Source organism: Carassius gibelio, chromosome B15 (assembly GCF_023724105.1).
Source record: "Carassius gibelio isolate Cgi1373 ecotype wild population from Czech Republic chromosome B15, carGib1.2-hapl.c, whole genome shotgun sequence".
In the NCBI taxonomy this organism is placed as follows: domain Eukaryota; kingdom Metazoa; phylum Chordata; class Actinopteri; order Cypriniformes; family Cyprinidae; genus Carassius; species Carassius gibelio.
The window spans coordinates 5092792-5111521 of NC_068410.1; the positions used below are offsets into that span (position 1 = coordinate 5092792).

At 35.8% G+C, this 18730-nt stretch overlaps 2 protein-coding genes across 3 annotated transcripts; both read right to left on the reverse strand.

Moving 5' to 3' along the window:
- Window positions 1–345: 345 nt before the first annotated feature.
- Window positions 346–7448, reverse strand: itm2ca (integral membrane protein 2Ca). Its single transcript, XM_052575504.1, has 6 exons — window positions 7147–7448; window positions 4991–5134; window positions 3334–3522; window positions 3142–3252; window positions 2903–3053; window positions 346–1448 (listed from the first exon to the last, which is right to left on the reverse strand). The coding sequence occupies exons 1-6, from the start codon at window positions 7240–7242 to the stop codon at window positions 1357–1359; spliced, it is 783 nt and encodes a 260-aa protein (XP_052431464.1). The 5' UTR covers window positions 7243–7448; the 3' UTR covers window positions 346–1356.
- A 188-nt stretch (window positions 7449–7636) lies between these two features.
- On the reverse strand, window positions 7637–17884 carry cab39 (calcium binding protein 39). Of its 2 annotated transcripts, XM_052576030.1 has the most exons (9): window positions 17672–17884; window positions 15026–15180; window positions 14753–14917; window positions 12660–12778; window positions 11948–12116; window positions 11757–11816; window positions 10541–10606; window positions 10128–10271; window positions 7637–10026 (listed from the first exon to the last, which is right to left on the reverse strand). In XM_052576030.1, exons 2-9 carry the CDS (start codon window positions 15137–15139, stop codon window positions 9838–9840), a joined length of 1026 nt encoding a protein of 341 aa, XP_052431990.1. In that variant the 5' UTR covers window positions 15140–15180; window positions 17672–17884; the 3' UTR covers window positions 7637–9837. The 2 variants fall into 2 exon arrangements, with proteins under 2 accessions (XP_052431990.1, XP_052431991.1); XM_052576031.1 differs by lacking the exon at window positions 17672–17884 and having other exon boundaries at window positions 15015–15158.
- Window positions 17885–18730: the final 846 nt, after the last annotated feature.

The following is an 18730-nucleotide window of genomic DNA, read 5'->3' on the forward strand; positions in this document are numbered from 1 at the left end:
GATCATTTCCAAGTCATGCTTGAGAATAACGGTTTTTAGTGACACGTATTTCATTTCCCCTTTCCTACAGTTTCATGGAGTACAAGAGGTCTGATACTACACAGACTTCCTCTGGGCTTTGGAGAAGTTTCCCAGCTGATTTAACATCAAAATCAGCTATAACATGGGTTCTGTTTGTTGTTTATCACCAGGATATTTTTCTAGAACCTGCTAAAGGTGCAAAACAAGCAGTTATGCAACAAAAACTGCAATTTTTGTATTGTGCAATTGCTTTTGTTAAAGAAAAAACTGGGTTTGTGCATGCTGTCAGGGTTTTGTAACAGAAATGACAAAAATGTGGGATAGTTAGGTCTTACTGGTTTATTTACAGGTTTGCTTCACCAAACTAAACAAGGTTTTTTACTTCAACACATACACATAAACACGACGAGCTTTAGAGATTGTATACATTAGTCCAGGGCATGAATCTGGCCTAAGGCTTCGCTCATATGATAAGAAAATACTCAAACGATGCATGTGTCGTCTTGAAAAGCATGCAGAGAGAGAAGGAAGAAAAGAGGAAGTGGCACAGGAAGCATGTTGTAGAAGCACTAAAGTCAATATCAATATACTTTGTGAACTAATACATATGATAAATGTAATGATGGAAGCAATTTTTTTTTATCAGATGCTTTAAACGGCACTAGGATCAGTTAGGATATTCATGAGTAGTGATGCACCAAAAGAAACGTGAATATTGTGCCTAAAAATACACAAATCGGGGCAAAAGAAGACTCTTTACCTTTGGAAATCTGTATATTATAAGTGCTTTTAACCATCAGGGAAAATGACAAAAATACTAAGAAAATTATTTTTGCAGTTCAGAGATTAGATGTTAGAGTAATGCTTTCCGGTAATATTTTCCACATCATTTTATGGAATTTTTGGCCACAGTTTCGGTGCATCTCTATCCAAGAATAGATCTAAAAACACATAAATACATACAGTAAGAGAGCAAAGAGCAGTTTGACGGAGCACAAACAGCCAGTTACACACAGGTACGAGCATGCAGGCATTGTGCAGCTTAATGCCCGTGTAACTTTCTCATTTAAAGACTTCAGATGCTACTGTTACATTTTTAAATGCATCAATTTGAAAATGTGGATTATTACAAATATGCAGAAACAAACTGTTCAGAATTTGTTAAGGGAACATTTGTAATGAATTACTAGGTACAGAGAGGGAAGTACAAAAAGAGAGAAATGCTGTGTAAAGACAAGTATTAGAGGTCAAGAGTGTGATTTTTAAATTGTTGTGGCTACCGAGACCAGAGGGTGTGATCTCATCAGAAATAGGCGGGGCTAAGTGACAAACAGCCTATGGAGTCTCACAAATCATTGTCTCCACCACGAAAGTGTTCTCAAAGTGACGGATTCGGTGACAGTTCTGCGCATCACGCTTGGTGATACCTAACAGGAAACATAAAATAATGTGTAGAAAAAAATAGTTATAAATTACCAAGGTTATTATAATTAACAAAAGCTAAAACCCTATACATAAAGCAGCTGTGCTACTTTCTAAAAAGTATTTAAATAATTTAGCCATTCAGATTTGTGGATTTGCTATGGTGTTCATCACAGCGCCAAATACTTAAATATTTAGACTTAATAGGCTATTCATTTTCAAACTTTTTTTTTTCTACAGCATGCTCTAGATATTGTTTGAAAGTGTTTTGATTCTTTATCGTTCACACTTTAAATTAGGGCTTCATTAGTTAACTCATTATAACATAAACTGCTAATGAAAATCTCTTCTGAACATTCATTAATCTTATGTATTCCAATATTTAATAACAGGTTGTTAAAACTGAAAGTTGCAACTGTGTTTTTTAATGAGCTAACATGAACTAAGACTTGTATTTTTTAACAAAGAACTTCTGTAACAAATGTATCTATTTCTCATTGTGAATGTTAATGCATTCATTAAGGTTAACTACTAAGGTCTTATTGTAAAGTGATACCTATCGGTCTTTATAATTCTTGTGCACTTTAATCTGTGTAAAACATTTAACTTTATATATTTTTCTGTATTTCTTAATTTGTATTTAATTATTCAGTTTTTTTGTTATAAGATAAAAGTTATTAAACCTTTTAAACTGTATTATGACCACTTTTTTAAAACTAAATTTTAATACTGTGATAATACCATACACCGTGATAAAAGCATTAGCAAATAATCGCAACATGATACTGGCATATCCCTAGAAACATTACAAAAAGTGCTTTAAGGAATATAGTTTTATATAAAAATGTGAAAAATTATTTTTCAGTGTATTTATTTAGCGCATTGATTAATATATATTAGAAAACATAATGCAATCGCAAAATATGGGAAATTATATTGTGTGAAACGCCATCAAATAGGAATTAACAATTGAGTATTCATGGATCATAATTTCATAGCCTGCCTCCATGAAATTGTCCCAGATAATGGATGTTATCATATTATATTCCTACAAAATGATCTTCGTGAACCAGGGAGAAGTAGATTGCTTAATACAGGAAGCCATTCCGCGGGAGTTTCTTAATTGTTCCGCTAATTAGCTGCAATGAGCTATTAAGCTGGACGTCAATCAGATTTGTATGGCAGCTGTGATACCACACAGGAGCACAGTTTCCTCCCACCAAGAAGATGAAGAATTAATTATGCTGTAATATTGTATGGCCAAATTGGGCTTCTAGCTTGTCGTTGAGATGAAAAACGTATACCTTAATTTTAATTATCCTATTAAATATGATGTCATTTTTATCTAATTTCAGTCGAGTGATATGATGCTCTCTATTGGAAACAGCATTGGACCGATCCATATTAGCTGACCACTACTATTCACACTAAAGAAAAAGACAAAAATATGCAAACTTACGACGGCGTGAAGTGCGGCGGCGGAGCCTGTACGTGTCTTTACCGTTACACAGACGGTAAATAAAGCGGCCAAGCTGATGCATATTATTAACACGGCCAGACACGATCATCTCTTCCTGGACAATGTACGTCTGGGGGAGGTAGGTCCCTTTCTACACAAAAACAGAAAGGCAACATGATCAAATAAATAAAAGTTTACATTTCAACTGCCTTTATATTCAAACAATAGGCTACAGGTACCTTGACGTTAATGAGCAGTTCCCAAAGGTTACGTGGAGGCATGACCACAGTGGTGTTGAGCTCAATGACATAACACTTATCTAAAGCAATGTCATGGTAAGCCGTCAGACCCTAAAAACCCAAACACAACACGTGAAAACATACCCTGTTGATGCATTAGTATTAGTCTATAGAACAAGAGCTAAGTGTTACCCTGTTGAAATCATGAATGATATCAGCAGGGTCAGTGTTACTGAAGTCGGGCACAGGAATGCTGATTTGCTCGTAGTTTTCCTTCAGGTAGATCCCAACGCTCTCCTCCAGCTCGTGAGACCCTCGCAGGGGAGCAGCCACCGAATCCTCGTACACCACACGGCAGTGGAACCGACTCTGATCCGGAGTCTGAATAACCATCACACACAATACATGATTTATATTATATTATATTAATGTTTTGATCTTCCTATCACCTGAACCAAAATTCCTGGAAAAAAAGAATAAAATATAGCAGATAACTTTCAAATAGGGCTTAAAATTGTGGGAAAACAATGTTGATTTTCATACTATCCTTTCACAAACTAACTGTTTTCTCACTTTTTCCTGTGTTTGCAGTCTGAATAAAATCTAATAAGGTATTGAGCAGTGTTGGGGAAAGTTCCTTTTATGGGAAGAAATGCATTACATTACTTTTGCATTACTTTTTCTCATCCGGGATGGGCTTGCTTGTTTGTTTTCAATATAGATAAGCGCTATATTGGTCCCTTTCATGCCAAAAGGGCAAAAAATATGCCGGCTGAAGGAAATGTCAATTCAAAATTCACGTCTGCACAGTAGAGGATGAGGCTCAAACAAAGCTTTCAGCTGTGCTGTCATTCTGCATTGTAGGAAAACAAAGTTCAGCACTACAAATACAAATTTCATGTTTGTCTAAAGTCCTTTTTGCTTATTATTATGGTTGAATTGGATAATCGAAGATCAGCGGCAAAGATATTGGTTAATAAAATGGGATTAAATACATAAAGGATAAATATATATATATATATATATATATATATATATATATATATATATATATATATATTGCAGGTCTTCATCGCATTCTGAGTTTGCATTTCAGTTTTTATTAATTCTGAGGAATACTGAATCTGTTTTTGTGCAAGGGAGTTAGTGAGTTACTAGAACTACACAGTGCAATTACTCCTGATTTTTCTCAACAAAAGAGACAAAAGAGCTGTCAGTCAATAAATGGGAAAACAAAGTAATAGTACAAAGTAGTAGTTTATGATGAACTCACAAAGCAGATGAATCACAGCAGTGAGCCATTAACAAAACATTTAAGCTCTTGATAGAAAAATAGAACAGCAGAACAAACCAGAGGCTTCAGCTTTACTAATTATACAATCATAATTGTGAGTGTTATGCCTTCTGCAGCAATCCTATAAGATCAGTGCAGATCACACTGTGTGACATGAATCTATTAAACTACGGCATGCATGTAGACTGCACGTTTCTATAAAAGAATAAAATATCATCAGCATGCGTAAGTGGTACACAAAAAGAGCCTGATGAATCACACTTTAGCAGTTGTAGTTTTTATGTGTGTTTAATAAAAAAAATGGAAGCGGCAAAAGAGGAAGCAAACACACTGTGCAATGATCACGTTGTATTTCTGACAATGGCATAAAATGATAGGCTATATTTGTTCGCAAGACCGTGACAACAGCCATCATTGAATCTTTCTCACTGTGCGACGCAGGACCACGGATTAGGAGCCACGATTGTTTTACGCTGCCAATTTTTCGTCTGGGACAGCCAAAAATCATGCAATGTTTTGGGCTATATGCCACTCATGCAATTAATTGTGTGCTACCTGAGGAATGATGTAGTAGCGGTAGATATAAATCGAAGCATATATCAAACTGCAGGTGAAGACTAACAGTGCAGTTGTCAGACAGCAAAGTCCACTCAGAGAGGAGCGTTTCCGTCCGACAGGCAAGACCAGCTCCTCGTCCACCTACAAATACACACACACACATGCATATTTTTATATCATATTAGGGACATTTACATTTTTTTTTTATCTTTTAGCATACTAAATACACCCTAAGATATTTAGCCCTTTTATGTAGTTGTTTTCATCATAAGCTCCTCTCACAGGCCTCCACAAAGTAGGTCATTTTAGGTTGTACTATCTCTGCAGGGACATTTGGTCCTTACCAAGATGGCAAAACCCGACGCACACACACACAAAGCAGTAATGAATTCATCATGTCCTCAATATACCGTGCCACTTTCAGTATGATCACCCACACACTGGGAGACGTGCTACAATCGGCACTACATTCACTTGTATGCCATGCAGCCAGGAATGGATTATTCAATGCTCCCGTACTACAGCGGGGAATTATTAGATGCGAGATGCCGATAGGCAATGACTAATAACGCCCCCAGTCTCGCTACCCATCTGCCAACTTCACGGCACATGGCCTGATCTGGCCTCATTCTTAACTCACTTACACATGCACATTTGGTTTGACATCATAATGGTGACTTCCTTTTGACTTGTCAGCTTATTGTTTTTGCATTAAGATAGATAGTGAAATATTTAAATAAATGCTAAAGTAACACCTACCCCATTTTTACAAAAAGAAAAAAAACATTATTTGTTTAAAGTGAAGTCTGTTTCTTTTTCTCTCTTTCCTCAATTTGTACTTTTCAGTTCTGGATCCTCGGCTCCCATGGCCTTATGGGAAAGCAAAGTGTACAGCAACTGCACATTTTAGCATCTCTGTTGATGCAGGAGGTCATCCAGATATGGCCCCCATTGCCATATTGTTATTTAAGTTATGAACACATGAACACATTATTACTGAATACAAAGGTTATAGAAAACATTCAGTGAATGTTCCATTTGATCAGTTTTATGGTAATATTACATTAATGTTCAGTGAGTAATAAGCAATTATTTTATAAAAACACTAGGCGGAAACGTTTCAGCATAATGTTCCATGAATGATGTATAAATAACATTTCTGCACTAATGTTTTAAGAATGCTATTAAAGACCAGATAACTTGGAACAAGCTTTCTATTAATTATTTGTTTATATCTTTTATCTCACTGATTTGTTTATAGCTTCAAGGAAACCTCACCAGATCGTTCCCTGCCTATGTTTCTTGAATACTGCACTCATACCTAATTGACAAGATTTTTTGCACCTTTTATAGCAGGGAAGTATGCATTCTTTAACATGAGGAATAATTAGAGATGCGAATGGTCCATGAATTACACCCTTCACCTTGTTTTTTCATCGTTGGGAGGTCATCTGGTCCCAAAAGATAGCAAAATCCCCACACACACACGCTGAGATTAAACAGCTAAAGCTCACGGAAGTCATTTCTCCTCACCGTAGCCATCTGCCATTTTGTCTCTATTGGATTTGTGTGTGTGTGTGTTTGCTTAGACACATAAACCTTTGCTGGACTGTCAAATTTCATCTCTTGTCAGTATAATTGCTTTAGAATAAATGCCTTAAGAACTGACAATAACAATCCAAGCATTCATTATAATAAATATATTTAAAAAATAAAGGGCAAGATGCTTTAAGCTATTTTATATTAGTTGAACCAAAGATGTTCTTTAATTAAATAATTAAAGAGCATGTTTTTAAACACAATTTTTCAATAATACACATTTTAAGCACGTATATAGGGAGATACAGTGCACATGTTATGGCTGAGATGAAGATGATGCACGGTATATGATGTGATTGGTGCAGGTGCTGCAGCATCCATGTCCTCTTGTTATGAAACCAAAGGGCAACAATATTTCTGTATTTCAGAAGAATAAGAAAACTACAAATACATAAAACCTCGATCCTGGATCGTTGTCTGTAGATCATAATCATCCCAGGAAATGACACGATTAATGGTTTACCATAGATGATCTTTCCTTTCCGGCTTTTTGTTCGCTTCAACCGCTGTTTTGCGTGACATTTCATATGATGTACTTAAAAAGAGAAACTTACGTGTGGATGCGGTATGAATATTTGAGTTTTATCTCCATCAGCCTCCTCTTTGTCGGCTTTTTGTCCCGTGATGGGCTGAAAGCTGATCTTCACCATGATGAAGGGGGGGAAAACGCTGTTTTTAGCGAGAACAGATCCTTTATTATGCCTCTCTTGGCTTTCTGACACTATATTTGCCGTTTGTTATAATGGACCGGAAGAATCTATTATTTATGTATATATTTATATATATAAAAATCGCTCTTAAAGTCACAGTGGCCAGCGACACTGGTGATGATGCGCGCGACCCAGATTAAGCAAGCGCGCGCACGTTTTGTATAAATCATATACGTTTGTACGAATTTAGCTGTTTTTTTATCTATCTATTTATCCATCCATCCATCCTTCCATCTCTATCAACATATATGTATAGTAGATGTTATATAATGGCATTACCTCGTACCATGTACTTTAGTGAATAAACTAATAATCAAAGGAAAACCACAGTAGAAACAATTTTATTCCAAACTTTATTTCCAACTGTTAGTCTGGTTGACATATCAGATGAAACACCACCGTTTTTGTGCCCAAGTCTTATTACTTGGGCCAGGTCTACATAGGTTAGATTGGACTGTTTAACTGAACAGACAGCAGGCCGAGAGGTTTCCAGCCGTCCGTTAGACGTCCATGCTTCATCTAAGGCTGCAAAATAAAAACATGCACTGATATGCAAGATAAACTTGCTAATTCTCTGAATTCCTAATGCTCTGGGCCATTATGATGTCAGGCATACAAGATGACTGTGATTGGCTGTTGTTACATGTGCCAACCAATGGTGAGTTGCCAGTCACCACATAAACAGTATATGCTGAGACTGAAAAATGAAAATTGTACATCTTTAAACTACGTAAAGTTTATTGTAGGTATGGCATCACTAAAATAAAATACTGTTAAGTCAATCCCTGTTATTCTGACCAGTACTGTAAACATTCGGTAGAACATCTTTTAGTTCTGCATTGAAAAGGAGTAAGAGTTACCATTATGAATAACACCTGGTTTCGTTTAGGGAAGAAATGGTGGGTTTCATGGTAGATGATTGTGGCTGTCTTGTGAGTAAGAGAGCAGAAATGCCAACCATAACTCGAAAATGATCAACCAAACCCTCCAACTCATTTTCAGTTCTGTGTGGTTTTTCATTCATTCAACAGATTCAAAGTATTACATGACAACCCCCATCAACCACTGCACTGTTGCTAAAACAAACCTAAATAAAACATTCATAAAGGACATGACTTCTCCAATTTCCTCTCAGCAGCCACAATCAGGTGCTAATATGAGCTGTTTCTCTATGTCCAACCATTTCCGATTAGTCTGCTGCTTATAACGTCCCACATGCTTTTTCCCCCAAATAAAAACCTACTCAAAAGGAAGATAAGCTTGTGAATTTAGTCAAAAACCAGTAAAATAATTTGACCAGGTCACATTTCATCCCAAATTGAAAAGACAGATATATGAAATCATAGTTTGTTTGTGGTTACACAATTAAAGATTTCTAGGATGACAATTATGCAACAATTTCGGTAATGCACAATTTACAAAAGTCTGTAAATAAGTATATTTATATATTTAAATAATTGTGTATATTATATATATTTGTTTAAAATATATTAGTACCTGTGCAGACTTTTTACTTATTTAAATGTGTAATGAAAATAAACTTAAATTTAAGTAAAAAATAAAATAAAAAAAGACACTTATGAAAATTACTTCGGAAAATAAAAGACCAGATACTTTAAAGTAAGGAGAACTTTTGAGAGGAACATCCCAAAATATATATTCTTTTTTGATTTTGGGGAGAAATGTGACCTAGACATGTTTATTTGTGAGATTTCACCCATGAACTCATCCAATTATCCAAACAAGGGACAATGTAACATATAAACTAACTAAAAGGTATGAGTAGTGGGGTTAGTTATACTGAAATTAGTATTAGAAATCATAATCAGAGCACAAAACTTTAAAGGTCACAATCACACAAAGCAGACAAAAGAACGTTCCTTTCCACCCACTCTGCACAGTGAATAACGATGAGAGAAGAATGGAAAGAGTTAAATCAGGTTCAACATCACAGTCACGACTCTAACAAAATCACTAAACCCTCCTCAGTCAACACTGGTAGAAACTTTAAAGATGAAAAAGCCTATGTACATGTTCACTCAACCGGGATAAGCGAAATGTGCAAAGCATGATTTATGCGTCACATTTGCGGTTTTTCACTTAGTCGACAATGAGCAAAAGAGCTGACAGGAGTGTGTTTAAGTGCTTTTTGCATGTCATTAACATCCAATAAGCATCAACAGACATTTGAGTGTACCTTTGTGTATGAGTTACAAAACCCTCCTTCTTTATGTGCAATAAAGCAGCAGCATCAACATCCATGTTTTCGGTTCATTTAGCTCGTTTTTTTGAGACATGAGAACAAAACATTGTAGGGGGAGAGGTTGAATGTCCAGCGAAGCAAGACTACTTTTCATCCTTGTCTTCATATTTCTCGCCCACCGAGCTCCATCGGCATTTAACGCTTCCTGCAAAAGACAAAAACATGCCCAGCGCTGCGGCTACTCAACGTCCCAGAGAGCCAAACACCGTCTGACGCTGCCTTAAAGACTGTCTAGACGTCCTCCATGCATTGGTATACAATCGTGGGCCTTCTCAAGCGTCCTGCGGGGTTGGCCTCTTGAGGTCTCGGATCTGTTTGATGAGATAGGTCTTCTCGTCGCCGAACTGCTCGTCCTCGGTGCGGTCGTTCTGGAATTTGCCGAGGAACTCGATGAGTTTGGTCTGGTTCTTCAGCAGGATGTCGAGGATTGGCTGGGTCTTGTTCGGATTGGCCACAAACACCTAAATGCATAGAGAGAGAATTTATGTTGAACGTTGAGACAGGTTTTGGGATGGCATATCGGTGAGTGTTGAACTTGGAAGATTCAGCTGACAATTCGAACCTTAAATACATGAAAGGCCTCAAACTGGATGTTGCGGCTCTTGTCTCTCAGTAGGTTCATCATGAGTTTGAGGTTCTCTGGTTTGCTTATGTACTTTGTCATTATAGTGAAGTTGTGCCGGTCCAAAAGCAGCTCTCCCAAAAGCTGAGACAAAGAGAAACGACATAATGCATCATAATGGTGTTGAAAATTCAGCTTTGCATTAAAATAATAAATTACATTTTAAAATACGTATATTGAAATAGAAACCAGTTAATTTAAATTGTAATATTCCACAATATTACTATTTTTATTGTATTTTTGATCAAATGATTGCAACCTTGGTGACAAAAAAAAAAATCTCCGTGATCCCAAACCTTCGGATGGTAATTTAAAAAAAGCACAAACAACACACAGATTTACCCATTTCTTACCTTTAGCGACTGCCTCTTAGTCACATAGTTCTCGGAGTGAAGAAGTTTCTCATATTCACTAAAGAACTGAAGATCAAAAGTGGGAAAAAAGACAGGAAAGAGATACACAGTAAATAAAAAGTTGTTTGGCTTCTCATACAGTATCCTCAAAAATATATGTTTTTAGGATTCTTTGATGAATAAAAGTTAAAAAGTTCTAACAATATAAATATTTGCTATAACTTCTTATTTAACACATCTTTGCTGAATAAAAGTTTTAATTTTTTATAAAAAAATAAATCATTTACCCTAAAGTTTTGAATGGTTGTGTATATTTTTAGAAAATATTCATATTTTAAATAAATGCTATTCTTTTTAGATTATTATTCATCAAAAAAATCCAGAAAAAAGTATCGCAGGTTCCAAAAAAATATTAAGCAGCACAACAGTTTCCAGCACTGATAATAAATCAGCATATTAGAATGATTTGTGGAGGATCATGTGACAATAAAGACTGACGTAATGACGCTAAAACATTTAGCTTTGTATGACAGTAACAATTCGATTTCAATGTATATTGACACATTGTGATAATATTTACAATAAAACAAATCCTGTATTTTTTATCAAATAAATGCAGCAATGATAAAAAGCATTAAAAATCGTTCCGATCCCAAACTTTTGATTTATATATATATATATATATATATATATATATATATATATATATATATAAATAAAAAAATGGCAACTAGGTGGCCAAATAGTTTTGTAATAATTTTGAACAGCGTATACACACACACACACTCCAAAATTATTACAGAGAATATTACAAAACTATTTGGACACCTGGTTGCCAAATGTTACTGAAACCTCCACAGTTATTCCGAAGAACATGAGGGGAACTGACTTCATGCATCTAATGAAATTAATTTTACAATAGTTAATTAAAATTCATTGTGCAAATATGAATGTTAGTTCTGAGAAAAGATCTACTACCATTTCTTGGTATTTTGTTACCTAATACATTAAGACATCTTTGAAGTCAGACATAAGTGCTTACATACTCTTTGGGCCCACTTAAAATTCAAATCACTTCCAATTGTATTGACGTTCACATCAAATGCAAACAGTTCTGAGAAAAACGCGCTGCAGAATGACTGACAGATCCAGTCAGATCCAAAAACAACAGACAATGACGCAAAGCAAACCAGTGACAGAAAAGCCCGTGACTCACTCTGTCATAGTGCTGCTCCAGAAACTCAGCGCTGAGCAGTTTGTGTCTCGTCAGCAGATCCTGGAAGAAAACCAAACAAATGGACTCCATCAGACATCATAATTATACACTGCATCTGAAGATTAAATAATCCAAGATGCCTCCTAGACAACACAAACACTCAAAGCGTGTATATTTACAAAAACACTAACTTTAAAAGTGGCAAATGCATCCGAGGCGATGTCGAAGGTGGACATCTCCACGTATCTGAAGAAATCGTAGAACTGCTCGGAGCAGAGGGTGATCTTGGCCAGCGGCTCGTGCCGTATGCATTCCCTCAGCATGATCCCACAGTTCAGAGCGATGTCTGGAGACTCGTAACTACACAAAGGACAGGAACTCAACATCAGAAACATATTGCCAACATACATGCATGCTCATGTAGTTCCAAACATGTTTTGAGTTTCGTTCGCAGACCGAAAAGGAGATACTAATGTTCATTTTGCTCAGTTCTTTTCCATACAATAAAACAAAACAAAAAGTGGTCAAGCTCTAAAAATGACAAAAAGGCACCACGAGAGTAATCTATATACTCGTTTCACCACAGAAAGTCTAAAACGTCATTGGGATGATAACAATTTATATTTTGACAGGGAACTTCCAAAATATTCACATATAAGATAATATCGCTGATGTACACACACACAGCGAAAGTTTACTCATAAGGTTATCTTAAAATAATCCTGTGTTAAAAAAGCTTCATATTAGTCACCAAACCAGTTCTCTGGTTGAGATGTGATCTAAACACCAGCCTCTAAATCAGAAAAAGCTAATTGAGCTAGTCAGACAACTGCAAAGATGCAGGTTTATATATGAAGTAAAACCAATAAATGTCTTCATAATATTTTTGTGTACACGTCTCACCCTTTAAGCAGCATGAAGAGTATATTTTGTTGAGTGCACAGGTATTCGACTGTAGGGGTCCGTGTGCCGATCTGGCGTCTCAGAATATTATTAAAGATCTGCGCCACATCTTTCTTACCCTAAACACAAATAACATGCAGAGCAGTTTTTGAAAAGCTCAAATGATCAAAATACAAATCATGAAGTTCAGAAATGGGAATCTGAGAGAAAAGTTTACAACTGGTATCAAACTAACGTCTCTCAGCTGCAAAATAAAATGCCACTTCTGATTAGATGAGAATCTCTGAAGGTTTTTCACTTCATGTTTTCAAATGAATGGTTGTTTCTTACCTATTAAACAAAGTTATAGTTGAAATAATTATGTTAAGGGGCTAGACTAGTGATTCTCAACCAGGCAGTTGAGCACCACTAGGGGGCCTCAGCACAGCTGGCTTAAAATGATTTTAGATGAGACTAAATATTCTTTAAAACAGTTTAAAAAATCAGATATAAGTGGTTATTTTATTTCCTACTCTAATTTGTTTCCTTAACAACTGCTTTATAATTTAAGATCAAAATCAATGTTCATACAATATAGTCTTGGAAAACCTATATCAAGGGAATTTTAAAATGTATTAATATTAAGACCTGGAAAAGCCATGCAAAATTAATTAAAAAAAAATAATAATTAAAAAAAAATTCTCCCGTTGTTACATAAAGCTCTAAAAAAGTTTATCAGGTAGAAGTAGCCATTTTAAACCTTGTGCAATGTTCAAATTCACTACGCTTTCTTTATGTTCGGGATGAAAACATCCACTCAATTAAACTGCTCTAAAAATGTATCAGATTCATTTTTTTTTTTTTTTAAATATTTTTTTGCATCAACTCCAGTCCTGATCAAAACTACCAAATGTTTTTTTTTTTAATCCAAGATTTTAACTCTTTAATTGCCAAGTTCATAAATGATGTCATATACAAGCCAGAAACTAAGCCCTTTTTTTTGCACAGGCCTATCTAAAGGGTTAATGGTCACACCTAGTGATCAACTGTAAAAATAAAAATGTTTTACCTCTTCCCAAAAAGGAAAAACCACAAACAATCAAGAATGCATGATTATATGGTGTCATGGCTTTGCAATCAAAACATCTTTATAATGGATGTCAATGGGGCAAAAACAGCCACCAACAACAAATGAGGGAGAAAAAATTAAAATCTAATGCTGCCCAAAAACTAACATTGCATCAAAGCCAATCTTGTTACTTACCTTTGACATGCCCAAGACTTTGATAAATGGTAAAAAAAAATATCCAGTCCACTATCACTTTTTATATTGAAAAGAAGTCATTTTGTGTGTCCCCCCCACCCAAATCAGTGACATCATTTATGAACTTGGTAATTAAAGAGTTAAAATCTTGGATAATAGATTTCTGCAAAAAAACTGAAACAAATATTTATCTGATACATTTTTACAGCAGTTTAATTTAGTGGATGTTTTCATCCACGAGCATAATGAAAGATTAGAGAATTTGCCCACAGTTGTGGCCAAAATAAGACTCAACTTTACCCCCTAGTGGACGAAACGTCCCCAACAACGCATAAGGGTTAAAAAAAATGACTTAAAATTAATACTCTAAATGCATTTATCTGTAATACAAAGTGCAAACCCATTCGGTCGTTGAAACTTCTGTAATTATAACATTTTATTTATAATTAAGCATCATCATCATCATCAAAAGATTTACATAAATATTTAATTTAAATGGCCATTGTTAGTTTCTGTTAACAAATAAAATGTTAATAAATGAGCAGCTTTGTCATTACAGCCTCAAAACCAGAAAGGCTGAACACCTCCACATCACAATATGATTCATTTGTCAGGCATAGGTCGTTTTGACTCATACATTGCACAAATGTGTCTGCTAAATAAATAAAAGTAAATGTCTTGATGTAATACAAGACAACAACAGCATTTAATAAAACAACAACAGCATTTAATAAAACAACAACAGCATTTGAGAACTGCTCAATAGATTTTGAGTAACTTTCTGCAATTTGGTGAAGTTTGGTGTCATTTTCTGGCCTAGTCTATTAAACTCCAAAGTCTATAAAAGCACCTCAAAGTCGATGAGCTGCAGATCTGCGACGAGGATGCTGAGCAGGCCGCTGTTGTAGAGCTCCTGAGCGAGCTGAGCCACGGCTTCTGTCTGCGGCTCCTTCTCATTCGTGCCGTAGAGAATCTCCTTCATGGCCAGCAGAGATTTGGACACCTCTTCAGAAGCCTGTGGACACACACCCTTCTCATTACTGGCTTTTAATGGGAAATAGTCATAGTACAGGCTCAAACACATCACATATATCTTTACACACACTACATACATCTTCAATACCTTCTCGGCCTTCTTGTCTGAAATGTCCGGTTTCTCCAGAATGGCCATGTTGTCTTTTAGATTCTTCACAATGTCCGCTGGACACTTGTGAGACTTACCAAAAGGGAAGGGCATGGCAAGATGTTACCAGGGCAAACAGGTAGCAGAGAGCCCACCTGTAAAAGTCAAAGAGAAACAACTAATGAAAGATTAAACAAAAACACATGGGAAAAAAAGAAGGTACAAACCAATAAAATAATGAGCAGATTATTGAACTAAGGAACGAACAAATGTTTTATCAGCATTTGCTTTTCTCTGGGAATTGCACCCATGACCTTGTGGTTGCTAGTGTCATGTGCTACTGTTTGACCGCAGGAAGACAAATGAAATGTAGCTAAAACCAAACATGTAGCAAACCGGAATAAGGACAGTGCTCACTTTGCCAACAACATAACTCTGAAGACATTTCATCTGACATAAGGAAGTAGATCAGCCGATAAAGACTGGAATCCAGAATCATCAGGCTGAACAAACCTGACCCTGCACACACTGATCAATCCATGTCAGCATCAACCACACCCTACATATACAACACACACATGCACTGCACACTCAGTAGTAGCCATGTGCCACTAGCTGAATGACTGTAGTAGAGTGCAGTTTCGCACTTGCTGTTCAAAACAAAATAACAAAAACACAGGTGTCTCGAACAAACCATGCCAAAAAAGTCGACAAAGCAAACAGGAAATGTGCTGCAAAAATATCTTCAATGAATACGGCTGCATAAAGATCAAAGCAGTAAAACTCAAGCATGCTTTATAAGAAATGAAACAGAAACCCAATAAAAACTAACCTGAATACAAGCTATTCATAAATGCTGCAGGGTTTTTTTTCCATAACCTTTCCCCCAAAAACCACACAATTACACTATTATTATTAATAATTAATATTATGCTGCCACATATGCTGTGAATACCGCAGCTTGTGGGATCCGTGCGTCACAGGACCATACGTTCGCCCGGTTAATCTCCACGCAGCTTGTGCAAGTAGGCCAAATCCTTGACCTGGTGACCAAACACTCGCCATGTCTGCCCCAACACAAACCTGAACCCAGACAGATGCCACAGCTCACTGAGACAGATGACTGGCATGCTGAGGTACATGCAGATGGATGCATCTCTAAACGCTCACTTCACTGAAGTTGCGGTGGTCGCATGTGACCGATAATAGGTTGTCTGATCAGCCACGTTATGTTTACACCAATTATGGCTGTTGCACCTGATGTTAATATGTGCAAGCTGTCAGAAATCAAACAATAAGATTTACTGTCAAGTTGAACAATAATGTATTAATTTATTTGCAGGAGACTGGGGTTTGTTGTCACATGCTACAAGGGGTAAATCATAGAATCTTTTTTTTTTTTTTTTTTTACTGCAAGTAATTTTTTTTCATGTTGGTTTCAGTGTGTTTCATATGTTGTAATTCTATACAATTTATTGACTACAGTTTCTGATAGTCTATTATATATTATTAATCAATTAATAAACTTTGATGCAGCCACATATTGTAGTTTAACAATTTAGCAAAACCTTGGAAATTATTATAAAGAAACTGAACGTTTAATTAACCAAATGTAGACCTGGATAACAAAATAAACAGATAAGCGCAAAATCAAGTGATTTTACATATTTAAATAAAAACAACAAAAGAGTGAAGTACAGAACTTCCATTTATTATTAAGGAAGTTGGATACGGCATTGTATGTTTATTCCTATATTTATTTTAATATATAACATTTAGGTTCTTTTATAGCAGGTTAATATTGTGACAACTTACCCCCTTATACTATGATGATGTGAATTTATACTTTATTATAATAATATTAACCGTTAAATATTTTAAATAGAATTCATAAAATTCATATGAATAACATCACCATTAATATAATTTACAAGAAAACAGTAAAACATATTTAACAACATTATTAGCTGATACCAGTAATATTAAGATTACCATAAGGCTAGTTTAGTATCTAGTAAAAGCTTCAGGAGATGGCTAATAAAAAGCAGTAGCATACACACTTGCATCCTTACTTACTGTAAAACTTTTCATTTACTTCATGAGAGACTAGGGGACATACGTGTAGATGACAATGCAGATAATACACTTTACAGCTCTGAACACATTTAAACAGTTAATAACAACACATTACGAATACAGCAACAATATCTATGCAAATCAGCAGATGTTGTGAAGCTTATGTGCAGTCCATGTCTAAATTTGATATAAACCAATGAACATCAATCTGAATGACAGAGTGGCTTTACTTCAAATCTAGTCAGCTGTCTACCTAGAATCATAACTGGTTCAAAATCCCAAGTTGCTCACTTAGGGTGAAGCCCAGCTCAGTACTTTTGCGCAAGCACAGGCCCAGTGTGATGGACAGAGATATGTCTGGCCACTTCTTTAGTTTATCTTTAAATGATGGCTGTGCAAACCACAAAAGATGAGAAGTCCCTTTCCTCCATAAGTATTTCTGCCGAATCAGACTTTGTGCGCAAATGCATTTGTGGTTTTTGCATATGATAGCTGTGATAGGCCTCTGCATGCACTTTCGAACACAACAAAAACCAACAAAAGAGAAGTAACGTTACATCAACACCACACCTTATCTCAGTCTCCTTCGGGCTTTCTCTAGAGAACAGCGGTGTACGTGAAGTCCTGGAATATGATGTTTGGGTTTGTTGTTTCTTAGCCTGTTTTGTGCGGACAACCGTGTGTGTGTGTGTGTGTGTGTGTATGTATAGGTGTGTGTGTGTGTGTGTGTGTGTGTGTTCAGGCTACAAGCACCACTGCACGAACAGCAGCGAGGACTTCCGCAAACCTGCAGCGAGGAGGATTTCAAAATAAAAGCCCCCGACGCTATCAGAGGTCTCCGTGTACAGAGAACGTTTCAATACAAAATTCTTTAAGCTTTATTCCAAAATGTAAATGTGTATCACAAAAACATTTTAATTTATTTAAAAATAGAAATAGGTCAATGTAGGCCCAAAAGTAGGCCTATTTACTCTAAATTAATATTCTATGTGTATCGCAGTTTTGTATTTGCTATGAATGCTATTTTTCATTGCTGCATTTGATTTTATGCTCATTTTTCAAATTGTTGCAATTATAAATTATTTTAAAAAGAAATTTTAAATATTTATAGTATTTTTTTAATGGAGTGAAATATTTATAATATTTATGGGAACTTTAAACTGTGACATTTTGTTAAATTAAAATACACCAATTAAACACAGTGAAGTACAAAATAATGTACATTTATTAAGGGAGTACATTGACATGCGTTTTGATTTTTAATCATAATCCAAAAAAGTCCATGGAGTCTTAAATAGAGTTAATTTGCTCTAATCTTGTCCAGGCACCATTAGTCATCCAATTAGCAAAATAAATTACAAAACAATTAGCAAAAATGAATAAATTAAATCTAAAATGCTGAAGAACCCCTAAAGGGCCCCTGGTTGAGAACCTATGTTCAAAGCAAAGTGGTATTGGCTCTGCTGCCCTCCAACGGTTAACTATTATAAAGACCCAAGATCCACTGTATTTGTTATAGACAGAAGGAAGAACAAGGTGTTTGTTTGTTAATTGGCCCTCGGACAGGATATGTGGTTAAGTTTAATCACCGAAGATGTGATTTCTTCTAAAACTCACAGCACAAGAGAG